This window comes from Corvus kubaryi, unplaced genomic scaffold, assembly GCF_017639235.1.
Source record: "Corvus kubaryi isolate FWS band 111438036 unplaced genomic scaffold, C.kubaryi_AGA036_p1.0 split2-37374, whole genome shotgun sequence".
Taxonomy (NCBI): domain Eukaryota; kingdom Metazoa; phylum Chordata; class Aves; order Passeriformes; family Corvidae; genus Corvus; species Corvus kubaryi.
This window is the reverse complement of record NW_024582082.1, coordinates 4035454-4056978: the sequence shown is the minus strand read 5'-3', so window position 1 is coordinate 4056978 and position 21525 is coordinate 4035454. Positions and strand designations below refer to the sequence as shown.

The 21525-nt window shown below is 41.0% G+C and overlaps 3 protein-coding genes across 6 annotated transcripts in view; 1 reads left to right on the top strand and 2 right to left on the bottom strand.

Annotated features, from left to right (window-relative positions):
* Positions 1-20213, top strand: part of LOC121658072 (heterogeneous nuclear ribonucleoprotein A/B-like) — a 28954-nt gene extending 8741 nt beyond the window's left edge. The window contains exon 9 of one of the 2 annotated variants that reach the window (XM_042014484.1): positions 15421-20213. The gene's annotated coding sequence lies outside the window, so the exon portion shown is untranslated. The remainder of the gene's footprint in view (positions 1-15420) is intronic. The other variant, XM_042014486.1, reaches the window with a different exon arrangement.
* Positions 402-11583, bottom strand: LOC121658070 (5-phosphohydroxy-L-lysine phospho-lyase-like). 3 transcript variants are annotated; one of them, XM_042014482.1, is made up of 14 exons: positions 11497-11583; positions 9160-9413; positions 7060-7178; positions 6130-6289; positions 5497-5571; positions 4593-4680; positions 4387-4503; positions 4105-4187; positions 3586-3811; positions 3143-3297; positions 2547-2636; positions 2198-2328; positions 1726-1782; positions 402-581 (listed from the first exon to the last, which is right to left on the bottom strand). In XM_042014482.1, the coding sequence occupies exons 2-13, from the start codon at positions 9201-9203 to the stop codon at positions 1730-1732; spliced, it is 1341 nt and encodes a 446-aa protein (XP_041870416.1). In that variant the 5' UTR covers positions 9204-9413; positions 11497-11583; the 3' UTR covers positions 402-581; positions 1726-1729. The 3 variants fall into 3 exon arrangements, with proteins under 3 accessions (XP_041870416.1, XP_041870415.1, XP_041870414.1); XM_042014481.1 differs by lacking the exons at positions 9160-9413; positions 11497-11583 and adding an exon at positions 8692-8813; XM_042014480.1 differs by lacking the exons at positions 9160-9413; positions 11497-11583 and having other exon boundaries at positions 7060-8542.
* COL23A1 (collagen type XXIII alpha 1 chain) overlaps positions 9939-21525 on the bottom strand; it is a gene marked incomplete at its 5' end in the record, with an annotated part of 188572 nt that continues 176985 nt past the window's right edge. Inside the window, one exon of the mRNA XM_042014529.1 lies at positions 9939-19191. Within this exon, the coding sequence (XP_041870463.1) occupies positions 19144-19191 (48 nt within the window). The remainder of the gene's footprint in view (positions 19192-21525) is intronic.

The following is a 21525-nucleotide window of genomic DNA, read 5'->3' as shown; positions in this document are numbered from 1 at the left end:
TTTGTAAGAAGTGATTTGGGAGCCATAGCCCTCAGCTGTCTGTCCCTCATGAGTTTGATGTTAGGAATTTGGAAGTGAAGTTTTTGACTTAACCTGGTGGCTGAGAGTGTTTGTTGAATATAGTGCTACTTAGGGACCTTGTTCTGACACTGGCTGCTGAAACTGGTCAGAAGAGTGTGGGAACGACTGGGTGTACTGGCACCTGCAATGGTGTTTGCATAGGCAGCTGAAGACTTAAAAAAATCAGAACACCCATTGGCCCATCTTAATTTGAAAAAGTTGTAACCTGAAAGTGCATACATTTAGAAAATGTATTTTGTAGTGGCTACTAGAAAGATCCTCCTTTATAATCAGTTTTAGATATGCTGTTTTAAATAAAAGCCAATTCCACACTGCCAGAGTTGAGACAAGCTCTTGTAAAATTTATTTCTCCTAAAGCTTTTACTAAAAACAAGATAAATGAAAACAAAAAAATCAAATGTGACTTATCTGGTCTAAGACATGCTAGGATGAAGATTAAATGTGCATTATTATAGTAGAGTTCTGTTTCTTAGTAGTAGATCTTGATCATTGTTTGAAACCTATGGAAAGAAAATAATGTTACGGTTTTTTTGTAAAAGTATCATTAAATCACTGCCTCATTTTCGCTTACATTATATGTAAGTGTCTTACTAGTACTGTACTTAGTAAGAGGCTTTTTGCATTCTTGGTTTCCTGTAGAAAATAAAGGCGTTTTTCTTGCTTAGTTTAGTTTACAGACAAGCACATTAAGTCATTAGGCCTCTAATTTGCACTGGCACTGTTAAGTAATCTTTCTGTTCCTAAGAGTAAGTAGTATAAACAGTTGTATGTCTTTCCATTAACTTGCTAAATAAAATATTAACACCTTTTTCTTGTGGCTGCTATACTAATATTACACTGAACTAAAACACATTTCTCCTTAGCTCAGGGACGTAGCACTGTGAATCTCATGGTGGTTGAGGCCACCAGTGATTACACTGCTCACAATGATCACATTAGGTGCATTCCTGCCTAGCTGTCCAGAGTTCTACTAAACACGTGGTTATCTTTTAGTCAGAGTAGTCTGAAGAAGTATGAAGTGTACCAAAGGGTGTTGTTATCAAGGTGTTAACTGTAAGTGTACACTGTGCTCGTGAGTGTGCAGCAAACTCACTTGCAGCTATATGTTCTCTTGGCAACCTACTGAGGGACCTCAACAGATGAAGACATAACAAGGCTTTGAAGACTTAACAGGACCAGTCTTACTCTGATACCCACAAACTTTTCAGTCTAGGGATAAACTGATCCTGAAGGATAAGATGCCAGTTGTGAACCTGAAATGACACTTATGGGGGAGATGTGCTGAGAAGTGGTTGTGCAGCTGGACCAGCTTCTGGCTGGAGCCTTAAGGCACTGAGCAGCAAGCAGAAAAGCTGTGTGTTTGTGTGGATGTGCAGTCATTTGCATGCTCTAGAGGCAGTCTCTGGGACATGTTAGCCCTCACAAACAAGTGATGCACACAGTGTTGCTGGGAGTGTCAGAATGGCAAAAGGTAGTTGTGAATGCCAGGTGTACACAAGTATGATCTGTGCTTGGAGATTCCCAGAAATTCCTGCAGACTTTGAGTAAAAGCATCTCTGAGGAAGCTTTAGTCTGACAGTGCTTGCAAAGTTATGTTTAGGAATCTTGGCTTTTAAATAGTACTGGGTGACTATAGGTAAATACCTGCTCAGGTAGAACAAACGGATGTTTTCTCTTGGTTCAGACATTCTTTTTCCATATCTGGAAAGAGAATAAGCAACTTAGTAAAGTCATGTCTTTGTGACCTTTTGCACACTTAACTTTCTTAATGCTAAGTGTGTAGAAGTTGTATAACAAGCTAAGTGGTAAAAGCACATAGATTATGGTTTTCAGGAACAGGTGTACAGCTTTTACAAGTTCTGCTTGTTCAGATAAGCTGAACACTCAAACCTCTGCCAGAGCAAAGCTATTTTAAAAGGCACATCATGCATCTGTAGAGGAAGTAGTTTTGTTAGACAACTTCAGCACAGAATAATTTAGAGGCAAAGGTTATGTGCTCAGCATCTACAATCTTGGCTCCATTTTAGCACTTCTGAAAAACAGGCTCAGTAGTGCAGCATTGTCTTTGAGGCAGTTTAAAAACCTCTATTTTTGAGGGTTTTGATCATTTTTTTACCTGTTAGTATTTTGTCAATTGTCTCCACAACAAATTTTGCATCCTCCATATTGAAGCACATTGGGGGCTTGAATTTCAGCACATTTCTTCCTGGCCCATCTGTACTCAGTAGAATATATTTTTCCTTAAGTCTGGAAAGAGCAATAACAAAGAACTATGTTTACTTCTGCATGTAGTTGAGAAAAACTTCCAAGCACCAGCCTGCAGGCTGTCACACAGTGCCTTTCTACACTGACTGGTTTCTGTCTTGGCCAGTTGGTTGTATTTTAGCAGCTCCTGAGTGGCAAGGGTAGTCTGTAATTGTGTGCTTGCTTCCCTCATTGAGGAACTCCATGATTGTTCCATGTACCTTGTTATTAAATCCTCTGCTTCTGCTGTGGCTGGAGTCCTTTCTGCTTGGTCTTTGATTAAGTCCACTCCAATGAATAAGCCACAACCTCTGTAAAAGAAATAAAAACAGTCAGTCAGTGTCAGAGGAAGGAACTACACATAAACTAAACTGAGGTTTTTTTAAGACAAGACCTTTACTACATGAGAATTACCTGATGTTTTTTGGCTACTGCTAGAAAAGGTTTTGCTGTTCTGAAGAAATGTAAGTAATACAGACTTCTGTCTGCTCACACTAGCAGCACAGGACAGGATCTTAAGCATGTTTTCTATCTAGCTCATCACTTCTGTACCTTGTGCACTTGAAATTCAAGTTCAACAGGAAAGTGAATTCCTTTAGCAGTTAATAAATTGACAGAACAGTACTAGCCCAGAGTGGAAAAGTATGTGGGACTTCTGATAAGATCAAGTTTGTTTCACTTCAGTGTACAGGAGGCTGTTTATATTTGCTGAAAATGCAAAATTTAATTTATTTCTCAAAACAAAATCTGTTGGACTGAGTTGTTGGACTGACTGAACCAAGCAAAGTAGCTAAAAATGTAAATAAGGCACTGATACCTGACATCACCAATGATGGGATGCTTGATTTGCTGCTCCTTGAGTGTCTTCATCAAGAAGTTGCCTACCTCTGTGGCATGAGCCTGAAGGTGTTTTTTCTCAATCACATCTAACACAGCTAATCCAATGGCACATGAAACAGGGTTTCCACCAAACTGAGCCCAGGATAGGAACACAAAGAGCCATGGAAAGGGAAGAAAGATGGAGTCATGTCACTGAAAGTGTAGCCTACACTGAAAGTGTAGTGTGATACAAGGAGCATATTATCACTTTTATCAGATGGAGTCAATACAGAGAGAGTCACAGCTTAGAAACATAGATAGAAATAGTACAGTAACACAGTTACTTTTTAGGTACTGTGGTAAATATTAATAAAAACACTGCATGATGATCTAATTTTAATCCTTAGACTCTTTTACAGAAGTGGGCAACTGTTTACTTACTGTATTAAAATACTCTACTCCAGTGGCTGAAAATGCTTCTGCAATTTCTTTTGTTGTTGCTACACAAGCAAGCGGGTGCCCATTTCCTATTGGTTTCCCCATAGTGACAATATCAGGTATAAAATCTTCTCCCTGAAGCTGGAATGCCCAGAAGTGCTTGCCAACTCTGCCAAAGCCAACTTGAATTTCATCAGCAATAAATACACCTCCTGCCTTGTGCACATGCCTGTAACATAACAGATTTGATTGTCTCTTAAAAGGAAAGAGAACATAGCATTTACCATTTAAGAACATGCAGAAAGTGTTACTTTGCAAACTCTGAGGAAACAAGTGTGTACAGGCCTATATTCTATACCATGTGTTTATAGGCAGGTCTTTGCCATACACAAAGTTCACATTCTAACATGAAGGCTTGGATAATTTCCTGCCTGTCAAGCTCTATGCTACAGCAGGCAGAGAAATTATCTATTTGCTAAATATGTTAAGTTTAAAAAGTTAAGATAATGAATGACCACTTACTCTGCAACCTTCTGAAAATAGCCTGCTGGGGGAATGATTTGACCACCCACACTTGGTAGAGATTCAGCAAAAAATGCAGCAATCTGAAACACAGCATATGATGTTTGAATACAACACAGAAAGTTGTGCAGCAAGCTCTTTGTCCTTAGATGGTTTTTGCATTATTAATGTGATCTTTTCTTTTTGACAAGTCCATACCATGTAGCTTAGTAACTCTGAATTGCACTGACAGGCACATTCATTTCTAAGACAAGACAAACAGTTAAGGAAATAACATTTTACCTTTCTGCCTCTCTTATGTGCATGCTCAATAATATTTTTTACTTCATCAGCATAGGCTGTTACTGAATCTTCATGGTCTTCTCTGTAAAGTCCTCTGTATGTGTCTGGAACAGGAGCCTACACAAAGGAACAGTATCCTATATTCAATATATCGTAAAAACAATTCAGTTGACAAGTAATTGATAGGTATAGGCTGAAGTACATACCACATGGACCCATTCCTTTTGTCCTTCTAGATTTCTGAATTTATATGGGCTTATGTCAATCAAAGATGTCAGATGTCCATGGTAAGCACTTAAAAAACAATTGGCAGAACTAAATAGTAATTTTCTCAGTATCAAGAGTTCTTCAGTATTAGCATTCCAAATAGTAAAGAGTAGCCAACTGCTATCACTTGGTAGGAAATTCAGTAACTTAAGCTGAGAACAACTCTACAATTTCTTTTCTGTCAATAAGCTTAGTACTATTTGGATTGTTTTGCTGTATCTGAATATAAGGGATGCAGAGGGACAGGACTTGTCACTGGTTTGCCTGCACCAGTGACTGGAATCACACCAGGGAACACCTGAGCAGTATCACAAGATTGCAGAACAACTGGAAGGGCCTATTTATGAATATCCTCCAACAGTGGAGTTTCCAGTGACTGTAGGCATCCTGTTCTAGCATTTGACCCCCCATCATGGCAAAAGATCTTTTTTTCTATGTCTCATCAAAATTGCTCAGGTTTGAACTTAGATCTGAGGTCTTTTTTCCTGTCACCATGCATCTTCACACCTGGCTCCCATCCTTTTTGCTCCTTCCCATGAGATAGTTGTAGTTGCAGTGAGATCTGCCTGGCTGTCTCTTGCAGCTGAACAAACCTAGTATCTCACTGCTGTGGCTCCCTTCCCATTGTGGCAGGCCACTGCTGGCCTCCTTCCAGTGTGTCAACAGCTGTCATGTGCTGGAGAGCCCAACCACAGCTCTCAGGGCTGGGCTGGCAAATACTGAACAGAAGGAAAAATTACTTCCCTCAGCTTCCTGGTTACAGTCTTTCTACTACAGGAGGATTTCAGAAATGCTCTATGGGCCAAAACAGAGCCTTGTACCCCAAATTGCCAATGTACTCACTGGTCTAAAACGATAACATCCTCATGTTTTGTGTACTGCCGTGCCAATCTCAGGGCAAGGTCGTTGGCTTCAGATCTACAATGGAAAAATTCAGTAATTGCTTCATTGTGGATGTCCTCAGTTTTGAAATCTAACCTCCTTTGCACTGTTCTGCAGAGATCAGACAACTCAATGCATGTTATGCACAAATTCCTTAGTAATCAGCACTCACTAGGAAGGACTGTTCACCAGAACAGAATCCATCTTAAAAAGCCAGAGTACAGGAACTACTGCAGAAACAATCTGGCTTTTTTTTCTTCCAGATGAAGCTTGCTTAGGAATATGCCCCGCCCCCAGCAGAAGCAATGCGTTGGTACATTTGAGAATAATTCCCAAGTCAGAAGACAAATCAGACAACTAATACAGTAAATATTGACATTACTGTTTAGTAGTCTAAGGTCTTACAAATAGAATAAAACCCTTAAATAAAGCACTCATTTAGTTCCCAGGTAGAGAGCTTGCAGAACCAAACCCATGTTTTTGTCATCATTAGACATCTACACCAGACTGAAACTGGCTGTTGATAAGCAAGTGTGTACTTGTCTGTGTATATCGAGTAAAGCCCCCGTATCAATTCTAATGTACCCAACTTACCCAGAATTCAAAAAATAGAAGGTGCATAATTTCTCAGGTAGTGTTTTTGAAAGTCTTTCTGCATAATCAACCAAGTTGTCATGAAGGTAACGAGAATTTGTATTTAACAATTGATTCTGTTCATGGGCTGCCTTTACTATATCAGGGTGACAGTGCCCAACTGCAAGAGAATGTGGAGAATGGTTTGAGAGTTCTTTATATTACCCATGGTGTTCAGTCACATGCCAGCTTAACACTTTTATTTCTCTAATAGTACAGAGATATTATCAGTAGGGCCTTAATAGTGGTACACCTTGTAAAAACATTTTTTTGCTCCTCAGAAACTTTGAAGTTGCCTCCTACTGTATTTAAAGGTTTGTAGTTAGTACTGGAAATTGATATGCTAAAATAAATAGTGTCTGATTTGATGCTTGGATTTAGGCAGTTACATAGTTCAGGAGTTTGGGAAGGTGCATGTAAGCTTTACTATCAAAGAATTACTAGCCCTGGTAAGGGGTTAGGTTAGAGAGATTTCAAATCCTGTAAGAAAGCAGCAATTACTTAATCATACACAATTAAGGCACCACCACTGAGCAGTGGTAACAGTAACTTTTACAAAAACAACAAAATGTCATTTGTTAGTTTTACAGTGAGGTGCTTTACTTGAGTTTCTGTGGAAAAAATCTGTATGTTTTAGACACATTTCTTGGAAGACAGGACAGGAAGCAAGTCTGGAAAGCACATTCACACACACACACACACATACACACACACAAATTCAAACAAACTGTAATTCCCCAAACTACAGGCTCAAGAAAGCTTCCTTCCACTTTTCCAATTAAACACCCCTCCCCCAGCACAGTGCAACTGTAGTAAAAGTACTGATTGTTCTTTGTTCTGCTTAGAAAAACACAGCATCAAATACCATTCAATACCATGACTTCGGCTTACCATGAGCGACATTGTTTATACAGTCAAGGTACTGTCTCCCGTTCTCATCATACATATACTGGCCTTTTGCCTTCACGATCTTCAGCGGATCATTAGAAAAAAACAGCTTGCAAGAAGAGCTATGACAAGCATCAAAAAGCAAAATAAATCTTAATGAGTTTAGTTCATTCCGCTGGTAAAAGACATTTCTCCTGTTTGCTGGCACAGTCATCCTGCTTTTGGCCCCTAAATCAAAGGCCTTGTACTCAAATTTTCTTAGATTTACAGGGGAAACAACACACTCCAAACCTAAAAATCCTACTCTAGGATCTAGCCACAGCAGTAGGACTTGCCTCTATAGTTTCATCCCATCTTAACTGCAGTTCCTTACTGTCTGTGCTATCTGCCCTTTTTGTTCTTTGTGTCTCTTACCTTGTGCTGTGTTCTTTTTATTGTTCCTGTTATGTTCTTGCTATTCCTGCCAAGGTCCTGATTTTCCAGATAGTTTGATGCAGGTGATTGTTTACGGCTTCACTAGCTAAAACGCTGAGTGATTTTATAAGGTTGGGTTTACTTAAGTGCATTTGTTTTGTTTCACATTTTAAATGAATTACCAAACAAGTAAAATGGTAACGCACCTGCCTGAGTTGGAGTTGCAGAGATTTGATTCTGAAGGGCAATGCCAAACTTCCATACTTCATTTAGTAAAAGACAGCATATACGTAAATAATTTGACTATAAATACAAAGCCATTGTCAAATGGATGACAAAGGACAATGGTGAAGTGAGAAAGTGCTACATTATCACTCCCCAACAGGAATCTTGATACTTTCTGTTTGAGCTGGCAAAACAGTTGGGGATTTTTGTTGGCCTCTCCTAACTGTTCAAAAGATGCTAAGAAAGTGCTTGCAGAGGCTGGGTCTTTGTTACCAGTGGCAGGGCAAATCAGTTAGAAAAAGATTTAATACCCAGAGTAGTATTTTTCAGGTGTATTTAACTGGCATAATTCTAGTTTCAGCGTTTAGTTTCAGCTCAACTTTTCTATTTTTAAAACACATAAAAGTAGCCTTGGATTTGAATATATATTATATGAAAATATTCCCACAGTTAAAAAGAGTTGTGCTGCCATTGTTGGTGATGGTGTACAGAATGAAGGCGCTTTTTAGGTTGGTTGAAACACCACCGGTAATGGGAAGTTTGGAACTGAGTCTTGTCCCTCATTCTGTCAGAGAGGGCAGACGTTTGTTGCTAATTCCATCACGGTTTTGGGGTAATTAGTTTTCTGAAAGACGGGCTATAATAGTAGGTGAGCCAGAACCTCGCCTTGCCCAGCACGGCCTCCAGCCCCAGCCGTGCCTCTGCTGGGCTCACAGAAAACGCTTTCTAAGCAGTTTAAACGCTGAACAGGCGCGCTCGGTATCATACGGGTTTTATAGTGCAGTTTCGTAATCCCCCTCCTTAAGAAAGCTAATTGCTGTTAATTACAGCAGTGCACCTGGCTGTGCGGGCGCAGCGCTCCGGCGCTGTCCCGGTTTCAGCCCGGGCGCGATGGCGCTGCCGCCGGGCGGGGGCCGCGGGCTCGGCCCCGCTCCCGGCCACGTCAGGCGGCAGCGCCCGCGCGGCCCCGGCCCCGCGCCCGCCCAGAGCACTCACCCGACGAGCTGCCGCCGCAGGGCCAGGGTCTGCTGCCGGGAGCGCGGCTGTGCCGCCCGCATGGCCGCGGAGCCGCCCGCGAGGCCGGAGCGGGCCGGCGGCGGAGCGAGGGGGAAGGAAGGGAGGGAGGAAAGGAGGAAGGGAGGGAGCGGCCGCCTCCCGCGGGGGCCGGGCCGCGAGGGGAGGGGCGGCGGCAAGGCAGGGACGCGGGCACTGCCCGCCCGGAGCGCCGAGCGCAGCCCGGCGGCACCCAGAGCGCGGCTCGGGTCTTGCATGCGCCAGGAGCGGGGCAGGAGCTCACCCAGGGACCCGAGGGAATAGCGCTTCCCTTCCAGGCAGGAGTGGGGACAAACTGGGGAGAGGCTATGGTCCCTGGGGCCCTGCGGGGCTGCTGGCAGCTCACCCTTAAACCAGAGACCACAGGGGTTTTACACCACTCGGGTGCATCTAGCCCCACACCCCACTCACTTCAGAGGGAGGAACAGGCTCTTCAGGATCATTAGTACAGCCATAACATTCTTCTTTTGAAATACACATCGAGGAAGTTTTCTTTACAGTTGAAAATAGTTTGAGTGGGCAGCCTAGATGGTAGAACTGAAATAATTCTTCAACACATTCTTCGTTGTTTGAGCAGAAGTAAACCCAGCCTTTTATATGTTGTACCCCCGTGCTTGGTTGGTGGCAGATAGGTAGATATCTGACCGACTCCTTTAGAGCCAATCCTAAAACAGGTACTAGTTAGGATTAAAAGAGGAAATGCTGTCAATGAGATTAGAATGATCTTTCTTCCATTTCTCTTTGACTGGAATTACCTAAAGAAGAATAGGAAGATAAAGAACTAGAAAGGAAGTTCTGCAATGGATTGAGCTCTGCTACTGCAGGTGTTGTATGCCATAACCAAGTTCATCAACTTGTCCAACTTGATTCTAGAAAATGCCACATTTTTTTTCCTTCCAAGTACATGTTCACATTCTTTTGGTTTAAACTGACAAACGGCTCTTAAAACTGTAGAACAACAGAACAGATAATTTTAAAACTACACTTGGCAGATTTTGCTGACTAGATATAGCCACCAATAATTATCTCTAGTTGCAATTACTTGATAAACACAGGAGCAGTTTAAATTTTGTGCAATATGGAAAATGCAAAACCAAATTGCTATGTACTCGAAGTTAGGTTGAACTTAGTCTAACTCCAGTGTTTCATAAAGGTCAGGTTTTAAGTAACAAAAGACAGTGGAGAAAAAGTTAATAATGGCTGTTAATCTTTATTTGAACTCTTGTCTGGTTAAGATATTTACTAGCTATTTATAATAACAACCTGAACATTTACAATTTAGAAAGTTTGCTCTTGGTTACAAATGCAGAGTTCATTATACATATTCACACAATTGTATAAGTAATCTGTACAGAGAGACCATTTTTTAAAATCTAGTCTTTGCTTTTATTAAAAAAAGCGAAAGAAAACCATATTTTTTTAGGTCTCAATATTGTCCGTTACAGCTTTAAACTAAAAATACATGATGCAGTACTAATTAATACCATTTTAACATGTTAAAACAATGGATAAGAAATACTGTTATTAATGCCTTCATTTTTAAAGTAATTGTTCCCCAGAGAAGAGTAAATAGAATACTTTTCCTGGCACATACATGATCAAAAATCACAAAAAGTTTGCAAATAGAAATGTGAAGTACATTTTCTGTAATTTCAATATCTATCTTTCTTTTCAAAGGTGATACATTTTACAGCAATTTAGCCAGCTTTGTATAAAATACCATGTAAATACATTCAAAACTCATTTTTGGCAAACTGCAAACACACAAACAGCCCTTTCTCCTTTGAACAGCCTCCCTGGAGTGATGCAACCGCTCACATAAATAAGGGACACTTGCATAATGTGGTAGAGGATTAAGCTCTATCAGTATAATTTCAAAACAAATATGGACAGATAAGGCACATGTTGCATGTATTTTTATAAACTGTATACAAATAAGTAAGATTGTCAGATTTGAAATACCAGCAGGTACAGTTTTCTCAAATGCTAATATATGCACCAGTTTTGTAACATTTCTATGTCCAAAGTCATGTAATGCAACAAAGCAGGGGGGCTTTCAGTTTTGACTGTGATATTTGTGCTGACCATTCTTCATATTCCGTATTTTTGATTATTTTTTGAGAAACCCAAATTGAAACACAAAAAGCTGTTACGAAATTGTTTCTTAAACTGCATTCTATGAAACAAACCAGCAAACACAACAGGCTCCAGCTCTCATTTGCACTGATGGCAACTTAATGACCTTTCCTGCTAAATTCACAAATTCAGTGGATATCATGGGTGCTTTTGCTTTGCAAAACCAGATCCTAATTTTTTTATGTAATTGCAGAAATGCAAGTCTGATAAGCACTCACCTACACTTAATAAATTCATGTAAAATGAACTTTTCAATTCAGTGTTTAACAGTATAATAAAAAGCAGCAGATGGTATCGGTGTCATTTACAGATACTTGGGATCACGTCCATTTTAAGTTTCTGTTCATTAATACCTATGGTATTAATAGGGACCACACAAGTGAGCTGACACAGAAGTGAGCTGACTGTTCTAAGACATAGGAAAACCACAAATACTATTAATGTATTTCTTACTCCACTCTCTTGTCAATAATTCAACTTCTTGTGCATGGAAAACTTGCGTTTCCCAGACTTCCTGTGGTTTCCCCCAGGCTCTCTACAATAGTATACAATAATAACATCTATTAAGTCCTTCCTCCATTCATTTCTAAGTGACAGATTTTCAGCACTTACTTTAGCTGCAGGTTACACAACAGTCACACATCCCTTGTATTGTGCCATCTAACGGGACACAAGCACAGGGCAAAGTTGCAGTAATTCACCTGGGGGTGTGAAAATACTAAAAGTAATTTTTAGCTTACAAATATAAATGATCACCTGGGAAAATAAAGTTTAGGAAATGGATTTTTTACTCACTGGTTTGCTTCAGTCTGCAATAGATTCTCCCAAGTGGAGCTGTGGAGTACTTCGAGCTGAACTAATTATGGCCAGGTCCAGTGCAGTGCTAGGGACACAGTTAAAAGGCAGGTGATTCCAGTAAATGACACTGAGACTGGACTCACTAGAGTGACCAGACGTTTCTCTCTGCCCCCTCCTTTTTGTTAAAAAAAAATTAAAACACTATTGCGAAAGAGTCAAGAAATACGCTTACATAATATATGCTGTCCTGTGAAGTTGCCAGGTTCAGTGTGTGCCACAGTGATTGTCTTGGCAAGCTAGTGTCACAGGCCTCTTGAAATTATCCATATATTTCATTTCTCATTTGAAAATCTTCTGGTTAAACCCCCTGCAAGGCTAGCTGTGCTGCACAGCATGTCAGCCTGTCCTGAACAGGTAAAAACCAGGAAGTTTGAACTAAACAAAGCAATACTGAGGTTCTTTCTACCCCTGGACATTGCTGAGGACACTCCTTCCTATGTTACAGCACATTGGATCCAAACTCACTGATCTGAATTCAGCCACATACCTGCAACTATTTGTCCAGGATGAGTGGTTTGGGGACATTTAAGTTTTTATATTTTTATCATTTGTTATTATTAATATTTTGCATATCTTAAAGATAAATCTGTTGCATACAAAGAAAATAATTCAGAGCTTCCATGCTTAAAATTTAAAAAATAGAAATGTGTCAGGAAGCCTACTATAGGTAGATTTTAGTTGTGTAGCAATGTAAATTATCTGGGCAACAGTGGGACCGAAAAAAACTTGAGAATACAATGGTATTACCCAAGAAAGAAATACCAGAGTTGGAAAAAAAAAAAAGAGAAGTTTCTATCCATGCACTCCTGGTTTTACAAATATCTGTTCAAATCACAGAGTTACACAAAAGTCATGTCTGCTGTAAATTAGGGATACTGTCACAGCATAAAATTTGCATAAAAATTGCTTCCATTTAAAAAAAAGTCTCCTCTAGAGGGCAGCATTGAACCAGCATTCACTGACCAGGGAACACCTTTGTAATGCACATATTACATTGACAGGCCAGAGGAGTTACTTACCATTATGATAAAGCTGGAAACTTTTTGCCATCTTAATTGTTTAACTAATTTTTTTAACTTATTTTAATCAATTGTGCATTACAACGTGTGAGTTCTTGCATTCTTGCCCAAGAGCCTGCTATATTTGGCTGAGTGCAAAACCCTATGTATAAAACTTTACCCTGGGTAGTAGATACTATAACAATCTTAAAACCACAGGTGTCATTTTCCATGGATTACTTTGCATCATTGCATTGGATGTCTTAAACTGCTGAAACCTCCCATATGTTCTGCTGGTTTGCTTGAGGATTTCAAATGCTGAATCTATGAAATTACAGAAGACAAAAGCTCATCTAAATATTTTATCTATTAGTTTCCTAAAAAGAAAACACATCAGAAAGTTGCTTATCATTAAAAGAAACATTCTTATTTTTAAATACACAGGAGAGAAATCCATACAGAAATAAATTCATCACCATTATATATACAGGAGTTGTCAGAAGCAGTGCATACAGGAGAGATGACTCCCCGTGGGAATAAAACAAAGCATGTGGCAATATCCTGATAATGATTTTTTTAAACTAAAATATTGATGAGCTGACACTTGGAAACTGTTTCAGTTTTGGGTCAGATCTGCACCTGTTTCATAATCCACAGAAATATTCCTGAGCTCACTGGCCAAGGCATGATGGAGCTGCAAAACTCTTAATTAATCTCATTTGTCCCCATCAGAACAGGCCAAATCATCGGGTTCATGCTCTGGCAAGGTTCCTCTTAAGCTGCCAGCACTGTGGAGTTACACACATGGGGTCTTTTTACCTTCTTCCCTAAATCCATCCTCCCCAGGAGCTTTAGGGAGTGCTGTCCATACTCACAGTTGGGTGCAGCATCACCACTCCTGGAGCACCAGCACTGACACAACCACAGCCAGTAGCAGCTCCAGCCTCAGTCACAGAATGCACTTGCTTTGTCTCATGGCACGGCAGCCCTGCCTGCAGAGCTTTGTGGCTGAAAAACCTTTTAGGGGTCTCAAGTGAGTTCTTGTGCCCTTACGATTCAGTTTGGGAGCTTTGCTTCCAAAACTGATTGGGCTACAGTGTGTTAGAGAGAGAATGATGGTAGTGATTGGAAAGATGGTCATTAGCTACAGTTTTAAATGGAACAAGCCTTAAAGAAAGCTGTGTGTCCTCTGCTCCTGGGCAGCAGCAGACATGGTTAGCTTAACCTCATGGAAACCACCAGGCTTTCACAGGCAGTTAAATTAGAGGCAGGAATTTTGTTTTGTCAACTAAAAAACAAAAATACATTTGTCTGAGTTTCAGGTTCCCCCAGTATCACTAACTTCAATGTGTTACCCAGAATGTCTATTGATGAATCCATTAAGATACACCAAATATTCTAGTGATCAAGAAAAAACAGTGCCTCAGTCCCAGACTGACCCACATTTCATAAGTATTAGCAGTGTCCCTGTCAATCATCTTAATTGCTGCTGACATACAGTGGTAACATACAGCTGCATTTTGGAATTGCTGTAAAGCAGTCTCAGATTCTTTCAAACCAGAGGGGAAAACAAAAGAGAAGTTTCCTGGGTGAAAAAACCCTAAGCTTTGTGAAAGCCTGAGATCGTGACTGAGTTTTGAGCAGGACTGCCAGTACTACCTAAAAGTAAAATTTGTCTTTGTGAGCTATTCGCAAAGTCAAAGTATTCAGAAAGACCCAGATGAACATTTTCATATGGAAGGAGAAAATAATCAACTGATCTGGCATGAATTTGCAGAGCAAAGCACATCTTTTTAACTCATTGCAGTAAGATCATAACTGCTCTGTATTTAACAACTACTCTTCTAAATATGTTTGCATGTAAGGCACATGGAAGTCTAAACAGATTTCCTCTTAGACTCTGTGTAATCAGTACAAAACCCAACAGTTTCTCTGATAAAGTCAATCATGAATAATACGATTGATAATCGCAGAATGGCTGGGCTTGGAATGGTCTTTAAAGATTGTCTAGGTCCAACTCTGTGCCATGGGCAGGGAACCAGGTACACTGTTCAGAATATAAAGGCCAAATGCACCAATCTCAGCTGAGGCCCAGGAAGAACTTCAGGTGCCAGTGACAGCCCTGCTGTGGGGGATCCATTCCCTGCTCTGCTCCCGGGAGCTCTGCTCTCCATAGGTCTCTGCTCCTTTGATGACGAGAGGTTGGTAGAGTAGATTTACCACCCACAGGCCTTGGAGACCTACTGGTTAGTTCCTCATAGCCAAAGTGGCAACAGTATGCAGCAGGATCCCTACCTGCCAGCATTCCTGATGGGAGTGGCAGCAGCAGGAGTTCAGAGAAGCCACTGCACATGAGCAGTGAGTCCAATGTCCTGAATATTCCTGACTGACTGCAGGTGCATAGGTGATCTTTGTACATGCAGAACCAGCCAAGGACCTTTGCCTAAGAATTTCCAAAGAGGATCACAAACAGGTTTGGTAGCTGAGCTGTTGTAGCACTGATGGGGGTGGATACAGCTGCACTCCTGTGCTAGGGTGGTAATTCCAGCCTTCCTCCATTACTAACAAATGTCTTGGGTGCTGTGGCAGCAGAGCCTCTGTGCTGGGAGGGGGACGGCGGCCTTGCAGAGGGGTGAGAGGGTAAAGCACTATTCTGGTATTCTGTATCAATGTTTTGCAGGCCTGGCAGTGGTCACAGTTGATGCCTACAAGCACTGGATATTCCACAAGTTGAAGACGGAATACTGACTTGTTTACCTGAAGATAATAGGACTTCGGGGTATTTCCTCAGAGAAAATATAAATTTTAATATAATTTCATAAGCTTTGGAGGTTAGCTTGTCTTGTAGCTTCAGTGATACCAAACTTCTTCAAGTAGGAGCTAGATAGAAAGCTGTTTAGTTTTTGCCAGCGTATGTAAAACAAGACTTTTCTATCTGCATTGTAGATTGTTTGTGGACACTTCCAGATTCTTGTGCTTTCTGCAGTCATTCTGGGGACTGAACTCTCATTGATACTGAAAGAAGTTCCATGAACACGACATGTGCAGGAATTTGAGTGTAGAAGCCCACAGCGTGGTTTGGAATAGTGAACTGCTTTTAGTTTGGAGATGACTGGGGGAGATGGGAAGAACAACTGTACATTAAGGGAGCAATTACAGATCTTCCTGGTGACATCAATGAGAGATTTGCCTTCAAACTTTCACAGAAAATTTTTTAGCTTTAATTTGGGATATTAAAGGGGTTTTTCAAAAGCACTAAAGGCCAGTGGAAGCTTGTTAGCTGCTCCTTATGCCTTTAAAAACCCCTACACCAAAACTGATAGCTGAGAACATGAAATGGAAGTAAATAAAATGCATTTTCATTGCTGTTTTGAGTTACATAATTGTTGTTTCTTGATTTGTTAGTTGATCTGAATTTACATGGATTTAATCTATATGGTGACCAAGGAAACAGTGAGTAACTGGTAGAGATGCCAAGTACAGCCACAAAGCCAGTGATGTGTAGGTGTAGCCCCTAAGCAGCCAACAGGTAAAAAATTCACTGCCTACAGCCATAAGCTGTGTCACCTCTCCCGAGCTTGGTGGTCATTTCAGCATTGACCAGTGCAGAGCACAGGCTCCCCTGACTCTGGGGATAAGCTCAAGGACACCCAGAGCCTGGTCAGAGATGAGAACTCAAGACACCAGACATCACCCTACCTGTGTGGAGCACAAAGCACATTCCAACTGTTCTTCAGAATATCTGAGCAAGACTTTCAGCACTAGGTCATCTTGTACAGGGCAGGTTGCACCTGGATGGTCACGTCCCTCTCTCAAGCCCTCTCTGGCAGTAGCTGCAGTAAGAGTGGCAATGAAACAAGAATCTTAACAGAGGTTTTGGATCTACTCAGTGCACCAAAAATGCCTCCCTTCTGTATTTTCTAAGATCAAGGCCAGAAAGAGCCATAATACCATGTTTGATATTATGGTCGGGCTCTTAATTTCACCTAAGACTCCTACACAGAACCCAGCAAATTGTATTGAGCTAAGTATTTCCTCCAGACATGATCTGTTAAATCAAAAAGGCATTAAGGTGATGGCAATTATATCACTGGTCTGCTTAGGACTAACCAGTTTTACCAATAAAAATCCACAGCTTACTTGTTGAGTTTGTGTGGCTTCAGCTTCTACCCATGGGGTGAATGTTTGCATATCTTTCTCTGTTCAGTTTAAAAACTTGTTAATACAAAGTACCTCCTCCCTGTAAAGGAATCTGGTTGCCTCTTGATCTTCATTGTAAGCTGAACAGACTCAGCTGTAAGCCATCTTCTTCCTCTGAAATATCTTTTATGGCTCTCTGCTGCACAATTGCTATTTTTTCAACATCTTAAAAAATGTGAACTGTGGAACAGTTTGCAATTTTTAGTTGATCCCACAGTGGCATATGCAGATATCAAAATAATACTGATTTTATTCATTACCCTGCTCTGCATGGGATATGCCTGAGATAATTTAACAAAAGAGACTGAAAAGGTGAAGAGAAATAAGACAACAAGAGGAGAGTGCAGAGTTAGTTTACAGTTAAAACTATATAAACCAAGAAGAAATAAAAAGCAAATGAACCCCATAAACCAAGACAATTAAATACTCCAAACTCCCAATTTCTGGGAACTCCAAGAGCAACATTGTGTGCTGTGTTGTTTAAGAAGGGACTTAAGCAGAGCCTTGCCTGTCCTGCAACTCCCTGCACTGAAAGTATTGCCTGGTTTTTCTGTTTTGAAATTCTGTAGCAGAGGCTTCCTGGGGAATTTGTGTCCCACAGTAACAAAGTGATTGCACATCTTCAGGCACAGACCGCAGAACAGGACCCAGAGGTGCTTCCTCTTGAGGATAAAAGTTTCTGTTGATTGTAGAAGAAATAACCACAGGCAGTCAAGGTTGTTCTGTCTAGCCCCAGAGTTGCTGTTTCCATCACGCCCACAGCAGATAGCAATGGATGGAGCTTGGCTTTGTTTCCTCTGCAGGTTGCAAATCCTTCTCCTGTTTGACCAGACAGTAGACAGCAGCTTCTTTCATTTTTTAGGGCTGCATCCTTCTTTTCTTTGTTTTCAGCCAGGTTTTTTCACCCTTTTAATGTGCATGTGCAATGCAAATATGGAGTTGAGAGCCAAATTAGGACAGGGATTTTGCCCTCCTTCATGCAATAAGGCACACGAGGCTGGCTCAGTACTGTTAGTTCACACTGCAGCATGAGCAGTGAACACTGTTCATCCCCGGCTACTGTCATCGGCACCTTTATCAAATCCTGTTGTGTTACCATGCACATTTTATGGGTTTGGGAACTTTACATTATTTTCCAAGTCCATAAATGTCAGAATCCAGTATAAAAAAAGGTCAATATATTACTGTCAAAAGTTTTTTTTTTCTTTTTTTATACAAAAATCAAAAAGATCAAAATATATCACATTATTTACATATTGTGCTTCATGCTTAGAGATCACTGAAAAAGAACACACAAACATTTTAATCAGAAAAATGCTCCATTCATTACACGTACTAACCTTATTGTTAATACTAGAAGGATTGGCACTCGGGTTTCTTTTAATATTAATGGTACATCCTAACAAATTACTCAGAATTAAAACCTTTGATATACTAAGGGTGTGCTCACATTCTAACTGAGGGTTTGTAACCAGTTAGTGACATGCTGTTAACTCCAACTGTGTCCACATACCACATGTTTACAGCTGGGTTAGTAATTCCACTCAGCTTCAGTGTCATACTCTTGTTGGAAAATGAGCATTGTCCTACAAACCTGGATCAAATCCTCATCTTACTACAGGAGGGCACATCTCCTCATTCTCCCAGGCTGCCAGTAGCTCTTCCAACCCCTGGCTGCTCTGGGTGCATGAGATGCTACAAATTACCTGACCACCTGCACCCAGGGTGCTGATTCGAGCACTGAAGCAGTGCAGTGGCTGTGAGTTATGATTACAATGGCAGAAGAGTCTTTGCTAGAAAAGAAATGTTTGGAACTCTGCAACAATGAGACAGCCCACTGCTACCTTCTCAGCTGGAGGGTATGGGTTGAGTAAGTCACATGAGCATGTGGCGCAGCCTTTCCTTGGGTGGTTCCTAAGCTTCCTTGGCCATAATAAAAGCCCAAGCAAGCCTATGAAAAGGCATTCTACTGACAGTGTTAATAATGACTTTTCATGCTTAGCAAGTTTTTGGTGTTCCCAGCAGCAGTCTAGAGTTGGGGGGAACAAGACCTGAAGCTGCTGGAATCCTGCTCTCCAAAGGCATAATGTCCTGTCTGCCAGGCCTGTGACCTGGTGCTTCAAGCAGGTGCAGCAGTGCAAACAATCACCATGCAGGGAGCAAAATTACTCAGGACCTGTTCAAGGATATACATTTATTAACATTACAGTACCTTATGCCAACATCCTGCTACTGGCAGTCCGTCTGGTCCCTGCAAAATTGAATTTACAGATTCAGTTTTCCTGACAGGGACTTAAATGTCAGACCCAAAAACCTGAAGCTCGCTCGTCACAACAATGAAAGGTTTAGCAGCATTGTTAATTACCATGCAAAACCCATTTACTGTATATGCACAAAAATGAATATGCAGGCAACATAATCCATGTGTAACACACAACACAAAATTGAATACACCTCAGGGTTAAAAAAAAAAATCAGAAATCTCCACTTTTTTCCTTTAAACAAAGAAAACATATATACATACAAAGATTTGAAATCACAGTTCGCTAACTTCATAATCTGCTTTATAAGGGAGTGGTTTTTGCCATCAGACATATATATGGAAAGCATGATGTGGGAATGTATTTTTTGTTAAAATGTGCTTTTCTGTTCAGGGGAGGTGATGTAGGTGTTTTTTTCCTAGATGGTATCCTAATTGTGTTAAATTTGATCCTGCAGTACTTAGTTTCTTTAAGAAATCTTGAGTTGCTGAACTGAGAATAGGATGAGTTGTGGACTATGCAAAGGGAGTGAAAATATTTGTCTTGTTCCACTGGAGATACAAGAAACATACAAAAATCAGAAAGCCAGAAGAGCTCTCACTGACCAGGAGAACACTGGAAAGGAAGGATCCCATTAGAAGAGGAACGAGCTATGTATGACCAGCTCTCTCAAGACACTTTAGAAGAAATAGCTGACTTCAGCTGCCTTTCCTGACGCTGGATTTTTTAAAGCTCTTGGATCTCCGATTACATGAATTTCTGCATGTAGAGCCACAGAGAGCACACAAGCACTGACCCTTCCCTCAGAGCCACCTCCAGACTCGCTAGGGGTGGGAAGATGTGTATGCAGCAGAGAGAACTGCTAGTGCAAATACAGGTCAAAACGCAATTTTACATTTTTTACTGTAAATGTTAGTCATCACATTTTTTGTATTCTGTATTGATTTTATATGTAAAATAGCCCATGCCCAATAAAACAGATGCAGTGAAGTAAGGTAACCCTCTCCAGCTACTCACAGTGTAACAAGTCATGCTTTCCTGTAACCTTAGTTAGAAAACACACTTTTTTTTTTTCTGCAGACACAGTCAATATTTTGGTCTGTAACTATTAAAAAAAAAAAGGTAAAACCTGTACATTTGCCAGAGTTTTCTGGGGGTGATGGGTACAGGGTACAAGGTGCAGAGTGGTTGTTTGACCGAAAACATCCTGACCTGCTGTTAAAGTGCACCCTAACACTGATGGTCAGGGGGTTGATTTCTGCCCTGGGCTTTTTCTCCTTGTGCACTCAGAATACTTATTTTGGCCATCGTAAAACTGCCACACCTTTCTACCATGTTTCACTTGAGTGACTCCAAAATGACTCTTCATGGCTGTGTGTGAGGCTCGTGCTGATGCTCCTGGATTGAAAGCCCAGCAAGCCTCCACTGCACCCTGGACTGCAGAACAAAGTCAACACTCCAGCCAACCTGCAACTAACCAGGAAAATCCACCAGTGCTTTACTAACTGGTCATGTTGTAGTTAATTGGAAAAATCCCCTACTGCAGTTTCCAATGCCTTCAACAGAAATGGGTCCTGTGTTTTCTGTATAGTTAAGATGGGAGATGCTTGGGAAATAGAACAAATCTGGGGAGTAAATATGAAGAGCTAGAGCAGGCCTGCTGTTAGGAATTGGTTCCTTGGACACATCTGAAAGTAATTTAACTTTTTGAAAGAGAAGCAGCTTACTGCCCTTTTGTTTCTCTGAGGACAACTGCAAATCATCTAATACGCAGCATTTTCTATGGTTAGAAAAATGAAAATAAAACAATGACCTCTCTTAGCTAGCCATGCAGAGCCCTTTTGGGGAGCAGAGCACAAACCTTCCTGCATAACCACTGGACCCAACCTGAGCTCTGGGCAGAGCTCTGTGCTGACACAGCAAAACCCTTCTGATGCCCAGAGTGCCAGTGGCCCTGCTCTGCAGGACTAGCCTAGCTGTTCATTAGAGGAAAGCTTTTCAAATCCCAGCTGGGAATGGGACTCAAAGGGCTGCAGCAGCACAGGCACAAGGGGAACCAAATTGGGCTGTAGGTACTGAGAGAATCCATAACTGATTTTGAGCATCTGTTCCCATAAAGGGACTGGCATCCCCTGCATGTTCTCCCATGATTTACACTCCTTATCTAAAGTCATTTTAACTGGGAAGAAGGCGGCACAACACATTGGCAACCTTCCCCAAATGCCAGAGTGAAACATCTCATTCCAGCTCTGCTGCCTTGTGTCCTTCCTCTCCCTGGGGGGCTTTGCTCCTTGGGACAGAGCTTGGCCACAGCAGGAACACAC